This window comes from Magnolia sinica, chromosome 13 (genome assembly GCF_029962835.1).
Source record: "Magnolia sinica isolate HGM2019 chromosome 13, MsV1, whole genome shotgun sequence".
Taxonomy (NCBI): domain Eukaryota; kingdom Viridiplantae; phylum Streptophyta; class Magnoliopsida; order Magnoliales; family Magnoliaceae; genus Magnolia; species Magnolia sinica.
In genome coordinates this window covers 83533067-83546766 of record NC_080585.1, presented here as the reverse complement: position 1 = coordinate 83546766, position 13700 = coordinate 83533067, and the positions used below count along the sequence as shown (strand labels likewise).

General features: G+C 42.1%; 1 protein-coding gene across 2 annotated transcripts in view; it reads left to right on the top strand.

Annotated features, from left to right (window-relative positions):
• Positions 1–3116: 3116 nt before the first annotated feature.
• The window catches only part of LOC131223933 (telomerase reverse transcriptase), a 181059-nt gene continuing 170475 nt past the window's right edge, over positions 3117–13700 (top strand). The window contains exons 1-2 of one of the 2 annotated variants that reach the window (XM_058219533.1): positions 3117–3243; positions 3313–3784. In XM_058219533.1, coding sequence (XP_058075516.1) covers positions 3497–3784 — 288 coding nt within the window. In that variant the 5' untranslated portion in view covers positions 3117–3243; positions 3313–3496. Of the gene's footprint in view, positions 3244–3303; positions 3785–13700 lie in introns of those variants that run through there. The other variant, XM_058219534.1, reaches the window with a different exon arrangement.

Genomic DNA, 13700 nt, shown 5'->3' with positions numbered 1-13700 from the left:
GCCCGTTTGGCCGGGTGGATTAAAAGGGATTGAATGGTTTTAGGGTGGATGGCATGGATTTCTAGGTAATGGTGGTGTTGTCAGTGGATTGTCTTGAGATACATGGGATTGCTATATCCCTGGATTGCTATATCCAGTCTGTTTGGCATGCCGGCCAATCCCGGGATTAAACCTTCCTATCCCTTCCAATCCCTCAAAGTAAACACGTCTCAAGCAAATTTGAATGGATTAAGGTGGATTGGATGGGATTTAAAGGTAATGATGGTGTTGTCAATGGATTGTCTTAAGACCCATGGGATTGGGATCAGATCACCGGCTGTGTTTGGCATGCCCGGCCAATCCTGGGATTTAACTTCCAATCCCTTCCAATATCATCCAATCCCTTCCAATTTGACCGGCCAAATGGGCCCTTAAGTTTTAGGTTATAAGTGGAGGTTATAGGTTTATGTTTAAGTTAGGTTATAGGTTAAAGTTTAGGGAATTGAGAATAAGTTAAGGTTTAGGTTTAGGGATTTGAGAATACATTTAGGTTTTAGGTTACAAGTGTACAATATAGATTTAGGTTTAAGTTAGATTATAAGTTAAGGTTTAGGGAATTGAGAATAAGTTAAGCTTTAGGTTTAGGTTTAGGGATTTGAGAATACATTTAGGTTTTAGGTTTAGGTTTAGGTTTAGGTTTTGAGCGGGGGCAAACATGAAATTGAGTGGGGGCAAACTAGAGAATCGGCGGGGCAAACATGAAATTGAGCAGGGGAAACATGAAATTGAGCGGGACAAACATGAAGTTGAACGGGGCAAACTAGGAAATGAGCGGGGCAAGCATGTAATTGAGTGGGGCAAACTAGGAAATGAGCGGGGCAAGCATGTAATTGAGTGGGGCAAACTAGGTAATGAGTGGGGCAACCATGAAATTGACGGGTCAAACTAGGAAATGAGCGGGGCAGCCATGAAATTGAGCGGGTCATACTAGGAAATGCGTAAGGCAGGCATGAAATTGAGCAGGGCAAATATGAAATTGAGAGGGGCAAACACGGAAATGAGCGGGGCAAGCATGAAATTAAGCGGGGTAAACATGAAATTGAGCGGGACAAAATGGAAAATCAACGGGACAAACATGAAATTGAGCAGGGGAAACATGAAATCAGCGGGGCAAACTATAAAATCAGCGGGACAAACATGAAATTGAGCGGGGAAACATGAAATCAGCGGGGCAAACTAGAAAATCATTATGCCCACTGTTTCCCGTGGTATGATTCACTTGATATTTTGATATGCTTCAATTTGGGGCTCAACCCCTTAAATTAGATGGAAAAACGGATTGACGGCGTGGATATACTACAGGAAACGGATTGGCTACTCCCCTTGCCACCAGCCAATGGCTAGTGTTTGGTGCTTTGTGGGCCCCATCATGATGTATGTGTTTCATCCTTGTCATCCATCTATTTTTATAGATTATTTTATCATATTATACGAAAATTGAGGTATATCCTGATCTCAATTGGACCACATTACAGGAAATAGTGTTTAATGAACATCAACCATTAAAAACTTTTTGGGGGCCATAAAAGTATTTGGTCAAGATGATCTTTGTTTTTAGCCTTCATCTGGGTCTTTATCACCTAAAAAACAGATTGGATTTTAGACAAACAGTACAGTGGGCCTCAGGAGGATGTAAATGATGGATATCCAATCACCATTGTTTTCCTCTAGCGGGCCACCAGCCAAATTTCCATTTAATTTGGGGCTCAACCCCTTAAATTAGATGGAAATTGAGCGAACAAAATGGATGAAACACATACACCATAGTGGGGCCCACAGATCACCGACCACCAGCCACGTACACTATGGTGAGACCCACAGAGCAACGACCACCAGTCACGTACACCATGGTGGGGCCAAAGAGCACCGACCACCAGCCACGTACACTATGGTGGGGTCAAAGAGCACCAACCACCAGCCATGTACACCATAGTGGGGCCCACAGAGCACTGACCACCAGCCACGTAGATCATGGTGGGGCCCACAGAGCACCGGAGGAGTAGCCAATCTGTTTCCTATACCCATACATTCAATGTGGGCCCAACTGAGTTTAAAATATACTTGTGCTACGTGCTTTCTTCGCTGGACCGACCATTTTCAGAAGAAGACAAATGTTGATAAGAGGGGCTCACAAAAGGGTTTTTTTTTTTGTCTTTCTAACCAGGCGAAGAAAAGGGGTGAAAGCAACGGCAATGAAGTAGCAATGGAAAGGGAAAGGAAAAGGAAACAATTGAAAGGGAGAAGAAAAACAACAGTGAAAAGGAGGGATATTTTCGTCTTGTAATTCGTAATATGCATGTGTAGGTCTAAGTTGCAAAAGAAGGTTTGTCTTCTTTCATAAAAACAGCTTGCTAAAAGGTGGGGTGTGTGTGTGTGTGTGTATATATATATATATATAGGGAAAAGGTATTATGCGCTCGACCTCACGAGTCCGTCCCATGAGGTCGAGCTGTGTGGGCCCCACCGTGATGCGTTTCGAACATCTAACCCATTAGTCAGATGCACCATTCCATCATGGGCCTAGGTCTCAAAAATCAAGTCAATCCCTGACTTGTGTGGGCCACACCACATACAGAAGTGGGGAGGGGCCGTGCACCATTAAAACATTCATAATCAATTTTTTGGGCCCACCGAGATGTGGTTTGCAAATCCAGCCCATCCATTATGTGTGTCACACTTGCATGAGGGTTCAGACCAAATTTCAGCAGCATTCAAAACTCAGGTGGGCCCCACCAAGTGCTTTTATATGTTTTAACGGTGTTTCACATGATTTTAGATGGTATGGCCCACTTGAGTTCCGTATACGGCTGATTTTTGGGATATCCCATAATTTAGAGGGTACCCATCAAATGCACGGTGTTGATGGTCGACACGCATCACGGTGGGGCCCACACAACTCGACCTCACGGGAGCTAATGGTGAGGTCGAGCACATAGTAAAAGCTGTATGCGGATCTTCAATGCTTCGCCCGGATCCGCATAGATCACATGTAGTCCCCCCGACTGGTTCTTTAATGAAACGAGTATAATGTGGATGAACAATGCGATGTTTATGAGAAATCGATCCCGTCCATCATTTTTTTCGGCTCACCATAGGACATCGTAAACAAATAAAGTGAGACGGATCTCAAACTTAGATGAGAAGTTCATCACAACTGGAATAGAGTTATGAACGGTTTGTGTGAACCCGAGGAAGGCTTCAACGGTGGGCATTTCCTGTCATGTCCCACTTTGACTCTTGGATGTGCCTCATTTTTTTTTCGGAAAAAAACAGTTGGAAATGGTCGATTTCTCACGAACATCGCGGTGGGCACGGTGGGCGCGACCTAGCTTCGGAGGGTCGTTGGTCGGTTTGTGGAGCTTCGCGGTTTCAAAGGGTTCAAAAGAAAGAAGCTTTATTTATTAGTAAACAGCGACACAGACACACACACTCTCTCTCACTCTCTCTCTCTCTCTCCATGAAGAAGAAGAAGAAGAGAGCCGCCCCTGAGGTCCTCCGGAGGGCGTATGGTAGCCGCGTGCGCACGTTAGCAGATACAATCTTATCTCTGTTGCCACTGCCTTTGGCAGAAGAATGCCGGTGCAAAGGCCGGTGCTGCCTCATCTGCAGTGGACGGCCTTTCCTTGTGAGGGACGGGGACACCTCTGACTATCGCCGGATTCTGACGCAAGGTTTCGCCGTCTTATCTGACGACACGCCTCTAATTGCCGCATTCTCTCCTGATCAGCGGTGGCCACAGCATAGTGTCAGTTCTTCTTTCCTTTGTCACCATTATGATACTAGTTTTACGTAGTTGTTGATTTCAAAATGTTGGTTAGAGCGATCAGGACCGTTCCATTTATGGGAGCCTATGTGGATGTAGTATGGCTGAAACCCACACTCATCTGACAATTTTCGCAATCCGGTTACAAGGCTTTTATTTGTTCGTATATCTGTCTATAATATCCACCATTTGGATGGTTATAATTGCCTGATCAATGTATATTTGGTTATGCTACATCCACAATGGTTTCCTTGATTTTCATGGTTCTAATATATATATATATATATATATATATATATATATATATATATATTTGAAGTGAAAAATTGGGTCAACCTCTTCCTGTACTTCGACCTGCAACACAATGAGGGAGAAAGAGAGACCCTGGCTTGAGCTGGGGATCCTCCGATGCTTAAGTTAGTAAGGGCTCAGGAAGAGGAGTCTCTTAGGGTTTTTCTTGCGTACCTTTAATCCTGGAGAGCCCTCTTTTTATAGGAGTGGGAGGTCCCAGCGTAAGGGGATTCTCTCCTGATTTTCCGGGAGATCTGATTTAGGTGATGTTTTGTTTACGGATACTTTCCGATCCCGAGATTTCTGGGATCGGGAATCCTTTTACAAGATTCTCGGGACAGTGTTTAAGATTACACCGTCTCTCCTTTGTTTGGCTCGGCCTCAATAGATTCGTAATCTCGGCTGGCTTACAGAAGAGACTTTTTTCCTACTGTCGGACGAAACCGAGTTGGTTCAAGACCGATGTTTTTCTTCTATCCGATAGCCGATACCACAACCAACCATACATAGGTCGGTTTCATAATCGGTCAGGTGGCTTTCCGATTTAAGGCCTTTAATAGGTCCCTTTAGACATTGCTGCCTCGTTAACCAAGTCAACTTGATGTGTCTTATACTTGCCTAAGGCTCTCGACTCTCTCAGCTTCGGTCGGGATTCATTTCTTACAAATCCGAGCAAGTCTCTCTTTTAGGCTTTATCTTATCTCAGTCCGAACTATTGGCTCGGATCCCTCGGACAGTTTCAGTAGAGTTGGTCCATTCCATAACCGAGTCTCCGGACTTGTCATATTTTTCCCCAACATATATATATATATATATTCTTGCCATATGTACATTATCTCCATCTGGCTAACAATAAGCCGGATGGAGGCAACAACTCTCCGAGGAGCTTCGTAGGACCACATGAAGGATTAAGGAAGGGAGACAACACAAGTTGCACCCTAGACACAACATCAGAGAAGTAACTGGCTACAGAAATGGACCTGTTTGAGGTGATGTGAACCAGTTGTTGCATTTGAGGGCCCATTTTGGCAATGTCCTTCCAAACAAAAGATGCTTTATAAAGAGAGGAATTTTTGCTTTCCACCCTCCTCATGCCCCATATTTATTGGCGATGATCTCTCCGCTAGCTACTTGCTTCATAGCCAAAGTGTCAGATTCGTTTACCAAGAAGGGTCAAATTCATCGAGGCAAGTTCCCAAATGCTTGTGCCACCTTCCAAGATTGGCTTGCAAACCTCCAACTAGTTAAGGAGATGAAATTTGCAGCTATCTGAACTTCCGCTTCACAGGAAGTCTCTTCTGAGCCTATCTAACCTGTTAAAAACAGACTACAGGCATCGAAAGAGAGATGAAAAGTTAATAGGCAAGTTGAAGAGGGTAGATCTAATGAGCGTTAAACACGACCCTGAGGGGCAAGGAACGACTTTTCTAGCCAGAATGCTTCTGTTCAACTTGGTCAATGACCACATCCTACAAATGCTTGGTATGCTTGCCAATGCCCAAAAATAGGCCAAGATATGAGGAAGGGAAGGAGCCAGCTTTGCATCTGAAGACAACCTAGAGAGATTGATACTAAGCATCTCACTTTTGGATAGGTCAATCTTAAGGCCAGAGATCGCCTCAAAACAAGGCACAGTTTTTCGGAGGTTTTTGACAGACACCTCTTTAGCATCGTAGAAGAGGAGTTTCACCAGTAAATTGAATGTGGGTGACGAGGGGACTTGCACTCGCCACTTTGAAACCACTGATGAGGCCAACATACACTCCTTTATCCAACATTCTCGTAATGTCTTCGATAGCAATGATGAAAAGGAAAGGGGGATGGTAGGTCACCCTGCCTCAAATCGATTGAAAGAATCCTTTTGGGGATCCATTAACTAGAACAAAGAATTACGCCAAGGAGATGCAGACACAGATCCATCTATGCCATTTAGAACCAAAGCCTAACCGACTCAATAAGTTGGCGAGGTAGCCCCCATCTACATGATAAAAAAGCTTTCTTAGTGTCGAGCTTGCAAACTATGCTCCTACCCTCCCAATTATGAGGGTCGATACATTTGTCGGCAATGAAGATATAGTCAAGGATTTGCCGATTATCCACAAAAGCACACTGGGCTTCAGAGACATTACCTGAGAGAATTGGTTGAAGCCTAGAGGTAAGGACCTTGGAACCTCTTTGCCAAATCCTTCATCGTCAAAGAAGAACCCTCATCATCAGAGACTGCCAAATCCTAGATGGAACACATTCTTTGCTAAGCCTTGCATCAATTCCAAGATCAAGAGTGTTAAGGTAGGTATAGTCACAATAGTTTAGGCTTGGCAATGGCTGGGCTTGGATTTAAGGTATTTTGTAACGGTAACAATGGCCGTAACGGCCACCACCGTTACCTTTATGATATGGGCTGTAACGAATGTTACAGAGGCCGTAACGGCTGTAACGGTCTCTTTTTCTTATTGAAAAAAAAACAAGAAACTTGTATCAACCTCGTAATGGATTGTTACGGGGCCATTACGGGGGCTGTAACGCCCTTTACGAGTCATTTTTTTTTTTTTTTTCTGTAATGACCGTACAACCTTTATGAACCCATAACGTGTAATGGCTGCCATCATTACTTTATGTAACGGCCTTTACGACACACCATGCTTGGATTTTGAATTGATCAGGTTGGGCCTTTAGGTCGGGGCCATTTCCAGCCTTGCTATAGTTGTGGAAAGCTTTATATGGAAGAAAGCTTATGATTGCTAGAAAGTGGGATGAGATGAGCTTCATTTGGCTCAATGTTAACATGAAAACTAGGCATTGAATTCCGACAATGTAAAGTTGGTTTTGTGGGTATTGCGTTCCAGGTATAAATTAGAAGGGAAGTATGGGGCCTGGGTGAGGTTCTTTCTGTCTGTGTGCTAGAGGAGTTACAGACACAATTTTTGGTGCAAAAGTAGAGAGTTAGAAGACCTAGGTGTACCAGCTTAGGTTGCTTGTGTAGTTGTTGCTTTTGATTTGTAATGCAAATAGGATCAAGAAAAAGAAACAAATTTCAGGAATTGAATTCTACCAACTAGATCGAATGATCAAAATCATTAACAAGAGTGTTCGAAGATCCACATACAAGTAGAAAGAAGAAACAAAAGATTGTGAACAAGCTTGACTTCCCACTAGTCTTGCTTTGGAGATCACAAGATTCCTCCCTCAATACTGCTACCATATAGAAGTAAAGCTCATGGCTTTTTTTTTTTTTTTTTTTGGCTTAAAGAAAGCATCATCAGTCTTCTTTATTGTTATGGTCTGTGCCTTATTTATAAAGAGAGGCATACGAGATTTCCTTTTTTGAAAAGATCTCTATTCCTAGCATAATCTAGAGTTTATAAAAACAAGGAACCTATAAGGCCTGTTTGGATTCATTGAAATGTAAATTGAGGAAATTCCATGTAAACGACATTTCCATAGTTTGTTTTCGTAAATTTCCCGTTCCTTCTCATTTCCTGAAACATGCTCATTTTCCATTTCCTTACCCGTATTTAAGAAATGTTATTTCCAATAAATTGAGGGAAATGAGAGGAAATGATCCCTCCTTAAGAAGTGGCCCACATGGTAGTCACATGTTCCTCCACGCATCTTCTAAGTGCCCCATACGTGCAACTGTCCATCTTAAAGTGCCCTACATGTGCCAATGTGTCACCATCCTTCTTAAATGATGTAGAGTGGGTCACGGACAGTTTCATGGTCAAGATGGATCAGAAAAGGCCCGGTCGACGACAAAAGTGATCCGGACTATTGGACCTTAAATCGAGCATATCTTGCTATCCGATATGAGTTATCGAACGTAAAATATATGATTTTGGGGTAGAACGAGCTACTTTAGCCACACAACCCAGCTATACCGGGTTGCGCAAGCCGGATTTGCGAAATACCATCAGATCAACTGTCGTTTCCCTTTTTTTTTTTTTTTAAATTTTTATAATTCTGTTTTTACTATAAATAGTAAGTTTTAGCTTGATTATAACTCTTCATCTGTAGGGCTTTAGGAGTTGCGCCCAATGTGAAAAGTGCTTAGAATAATTAGGAGAACAGCTTGGTGAAGCCAAATAGGACACTTACTATTTTTGGCCGAAAACCTTGCGCACTAGTAGACATCACGACCACCCATAAATAGTAAGTTTACTATTTATAGTAAGTCGTGAATTCTGGGAGTTTTAGTTGTACTTTGATTCTGATTTCTCTCCCATCACTTAGTATCCCTATTTAAAGGGTTGTGAACTCATTTATTTCATTCATCAATCAATTTCGAATTTTATAGAAATTATTTTCTATTTTCTTGTTCTTTTCCTCGTGGATTCAAGGAGTCTCTGTGAGGAGTCTAGAGAAGTCCATGGATTCGGGATAGTTATCCCCTTGAGGAAGACGGTGCTCGACCTCACGTCCTCCCCTGCGTCATTAAAGCACCATACATGCACCAATATGCCACTTGTGTCACTACCCGTCTTTTAGTGTCCCATGTCTCTATGTGCCACATGCAGCAGGTGCCATCCTCATCTTCAAACGTCCCACATGTGCCAATGTGCCACACGTGCTATTGAGCCACATGTGCGACATGGTCACTGTCCATTTTTAAGCACTTAACATGTGTGACATGTGCCACCGACCATCTTCAAGTGTCTCACATATATTGCCATCCATCTTAATGCACCATACATTTGCCCATGTGCCACCAACCATCTCGAAGTTCCCTGTGTGTCAATGTGCCACATGTGCAACATGTGCCACTCTCATCTTCATGCATCCTACATGTGCTAATGTGTAACATGTGATGCGCCACATGTGCCGCTATCTATCTTTCAGCACTCCACAATCCACATGCACCACACTTGCCAACATGCTACATGTGCAACATGTGCCACCATCCATATTCAAGAATCCCACATGTATCAATGTCCCACATGTGCCAATATTTCACATGCAACAACGTGACACGTGTCACAATCCATCTTCAATGCACATGTGCAACCCTCTGTTTTTAAGAAAACTTTTCATGAAAAAATTCCTTTTCAAAACAATAGATCTGGAAATGGAGGAACATCTTTCAAGAAAATCCTGTTCAAAAACTATCAAAGGAAATGGCTTTTCATTTCCTCAATTTTTTCCTCAATGAATTGAAACATGGCCATAAGAAAAAGGAACGCCTAATAACATATAACTTCCTAACAAAGAAATAATAAGGAAATTTCTATAAAATGAACATGTATGATGTATGTAATAGAGAGCTCTTTTTGGTAGGCTGCCACGTTTGATCTAGTGGGTCCCCATCTACACCTATTTTTGTGCACTTGTGTAGAGCGTACATTTGCAGTGGAGTGCGATTGCATCAATTCCCCTGGCTTAAAGAACTCGACTTCATTGATTTGATGGCACTATATTCATAGATGATGCACTTGGAATCATTAGTTGACTTCCACATGCTGTCTGATCTCGACCGGCTTCTCCACTTAACTAGAAATTTTGAGACCCTCTACATTAGAAATTCTAATTGGCAGAAGTTTGATGTTTGGGTATCAGATTTTGTTAGGCTTTGTAGTGCCAATTGCTTCTATGATGGGGTTGTAAGGCTGCTTTGTTCTTGTCGACCACTAGTCATATCCTTGTTAGTGGGAATCCCAACAAACATTTATTGGTCCCAGTCTCCCAGAGGTTGAGAAAATGGAGAAAAGATTAGCAGCTTGGAAAAGTAAATACTTACTATTTGGAGGTAGAAGTACTCTCATAAAGGCGGCTTTGTCAGAAGTGCCTTTGTATCTTATGTCTTTATTTAAGTGGCAGGCTAGTGGGGTGAAAAGGTTGGAGAAAATTCAAGTGGGACTTTCTTAAGGGATAGAAGGCAAGGGGAATTATCACTTAGTGAAATGGGAGGGGCTTTATAAACCTAGAAATTTTGGGGGACTGGGAATTGGAAGACTTAGAACTGTGAATGCTGCTCTTCTTGGGAAATGGCTAAGGTGTTTTCTTAGGAGGATGAAATGTTGTGGAAGAAGGTCATAAGTGGAAAATATGGAATGAGTCAAAATGGCTGGGACCCCCTACGAAGGTTGCCGTTGCCTCAATTAGTCTCAGCAACATGGAGGGCAATCTATAGGATGTAATTTATTTTCAAGGCAGGCATTAACTATGCTGTTGGAAACAATGCAAAAGTTCAAATTTGGGAGGACAACCCCTTTCATTACATAATCTTCATGTTTTGATTAGGGAAAGGGGCGCTATAGTGAATCGTTGCTTTTCATGATGGGGAGGACGTTTGGTTTGGAACTTCTGCTTGTAATAAATCTTGCAGATGAAAAGTTTGACTCTTATGTTGCTTCCTTTTCTTTCTCAAAGGACTGTTCATTCCTTCATGTGGCAAGGATAGGAGAATCTGGATATGGAACACTCTTGGCATGTTCTCCATGTCTTTCTTTTATGGTATGCTTTTTGTGGTGGGTGGTTCATCAAAAGGCTGCCAATTGAGATGATTTGGAAGCTTGCATGTCCCCCTAGGGTCATTGCTTTTTTGTTGGGTGTCTGGCCTTAACAAAATTCGTACTTTGGATCATTTGAAAACAGACAAAGAACTATTGTCAATGGGCGCTTTTTATGCTTGAAAGATGCGGAAACTGTCAACTATCTCTTGATTCATGCTGTCTACTCCTAGGGATTATGGCAATTCATATTTAGTTTGTTTGATGTGGTGTGGGTGATGCCAAAAATAGTGGGTGGTCTTCTTTAGGCTTGGAAGTTGGGTTTCAGATTGGAAAGCAGCAACATCCTTTGATGTTTGGCTCGTACTGTGACTTGGTGGTCGGTGTGGAGGGAATGAACAACAGGGCTTTCAGAAACAAGTGCTCAAGCATCTATAAGGTGGTTGAGATGGCTAAGGAATCGCTCATCTCCTAGGCTTCAACTTTTAAGGCTTTTGAAGAAATTAGTTGTATCAACAGGCGATTAAAAAGCGAACATACAAACATATGTATATTATGTTTGAAGGCGGAGGAGTCTGTAAATCATCTACTCAGTCACTTGGATTTCTCCCTAGTAATTAGGAAGGATGTTAGGCCACTTTAAAGTGCAATGGGTAATGCGTGACTAGACTAATTCAAGCTTGGAGGGGGCTGATGTCTGGTAAAATGAGTTTTTTTTTTGTGTGTGTGTGTGTGTGTGATTTTTGTCTATACTATTGATCATATGGTCTCTATGGAGGGAACTCTATAACAGGACATTTAACATAGGTTAGTATCCATTGAGATGATGTTCCAAAGGGTAAAAGGGAGAATGCTTTATTGGGCATTGGGAATTTTCCCTCTAAGGGTTATAAGATTGAAATATTAAAGGTGTGCTGTGAATACATGATTTCTCCCCTATTGAGTAGTGTGGTGTGATACTTTTGTTTCTCCACCTTTCCTTGATTTTCTGTTCATATGCTATAATTAATGATATGCTTTCTAATAAAATTACTGTTCAGGAAAACAAAGAAAGTTGGAATCATATGAGAAGATGTATCGGCCGAGGTCATGAAAGGAACTGAGTGGAATCTCTATGCCCTCACCACTCTTGGTTCTCTTTGCCAAGTGGGATGTGGAAACTATATATTGAGAGGAGCTCGAGGAATAAGTACTGTCTGATAGGGATAGGTGAAACTGCAAGTGATGATTAGGGGTGACTTGCGTGACACTTTCTGATGCGGAAATCAATGGTGCACCCTTTAGAGTGTACCGGAGGAGGAGGCGTTGCCGACAGAGTACCGGAGTGGAGGAGTTGATGTGGATGGACGCTGGGTCCATCGGACCCATTTTCTGACATGCTACGAGTACAGGAGCGGCATGACCGCACCTTGACTATAGATCCATGGGTCGGATTTTATACCCTACCACACGGGTGTTTTAGTTTAGGCGTTTTTGTTTTTGTTTTTTTTTTTTCTTGTTTCAGGGGCTTTGTTGCACTTTTTTTATTTTTTCGTCTTTTTTATTATTTTTCTTGTTTTCAAGGGGCTTTAGTGCACTTTTACTTTTCCATAGCTTATATATACGTTATGAGAAACCTTATTTTCATTATTATTGAATGAATAGAAATTTATCTCTTTTCTTCTTCTTTATTTAAGAGATTAGGGTTTTAGGATTGACCCTTGGGTGTTGAGGATTCCACCCCGATTTTAGGTTTCCTTCTTTCTAGATCTTTGAGGTGCAGGAAAAGGTAAGAATCATCATCCTTTTCTTTTGACGACAAAAGGACTCATACTTTCTTCATCTCGAACCCGTCATTCTTCACCCCTTTCGTTCCTCTCTGGATACCCCTTTCCTGTTTGAATGGAAAGAGGGATGGTTAGTTATTAGAATCAGATCCAAACTTGACCGTGGATTGACTTATGCTAGATTTGGGATAACCTCATATCCCTAGGTCCTCCTTTTTTACTGTTTATGCGATTTTATGCTAAGGGGCGTGATCCTGATGAAACGACCTCATTTTTGTGTTAAAATTTACCTAATCTCTTTGATTGAAAATGGTTAGTTGATTCGTGTATTTACTTGAACATTCTTTAACCTGATTATACATGCATCTAGGATTAGGTCATCACATGTCCTTGCATCACTTTCAGTGCTCCTATTGGGATTGCTGGCTCCAATGAGGCAGAAATCTGAGCTCTTTTGCATGTTCTCAAGGAGCTTGTATGGGTTCAAGCCCCTTCACCCATTATTAATGGTGATTCGGCTAAAGACATGAGAGGGAATCAAGGATTCCAATGGCAAATCAATAACATACCTTCTTCGGAAGAAAAATTCTTGTATGGGGAAGGTGCCTATACACGAACATTTGTCTCATTTAGAGGAAGATGAGCTCCCTCTACCTTCTCGAGCAGGTCTCTATATGTGTGTGTGTGTGCGCGTGCGCGCGTGCACGTGCGTGTGTGTGACGGAAAAGGTACTATGAGGTCGAGTTGTGTTGGCCCCACCGTGATGTGTATTGGACATCCACCCCATTAGTCAGATGCACCCTTCCGTGGTGGGCCATGGGCCTAAAAATCAGACCAATCCATAACTTAGGTGAGCCACATTACAGACAACAGTTGAGAGTGGATACCCACCCATTGAAACCTTCATGACCGTTTATAGGGTCCACTGAGTTGTGGTTCACATGTCCAGCCCATTCATTGTGTGCCCCATTTGGATGAGGGGTCACACCAAGTTTCAGCTGTATCCATAACTTAAATGGGCCCCACCAAGTGCTTTGAGATGTTTTAGGCATGATTTTGCACAATTTCAGATGGTATGGCCCACTTGAGTTCCAGATATGGCTGATTTTTGGGATATCCCTTAACCCAGAGGGGTCCCACCAAATGCATGATGTGGATGTTCAATTTGCATCATGGTGGGGCCCACACAGCTCAACTGCATGCAAGCTCCCATGAGGCCAACCTTAGAGTACCATTTCCCTAGGATATACATATATATATATATATATATATATATATATATATATATATATATATATATATATATATATATATATATATATCTATCTCATAATTTTCTATTGAAACTTAAGCTTCTCACTAATCTCCTCCAAGAATTTTGAAACTATCCTTGATGAG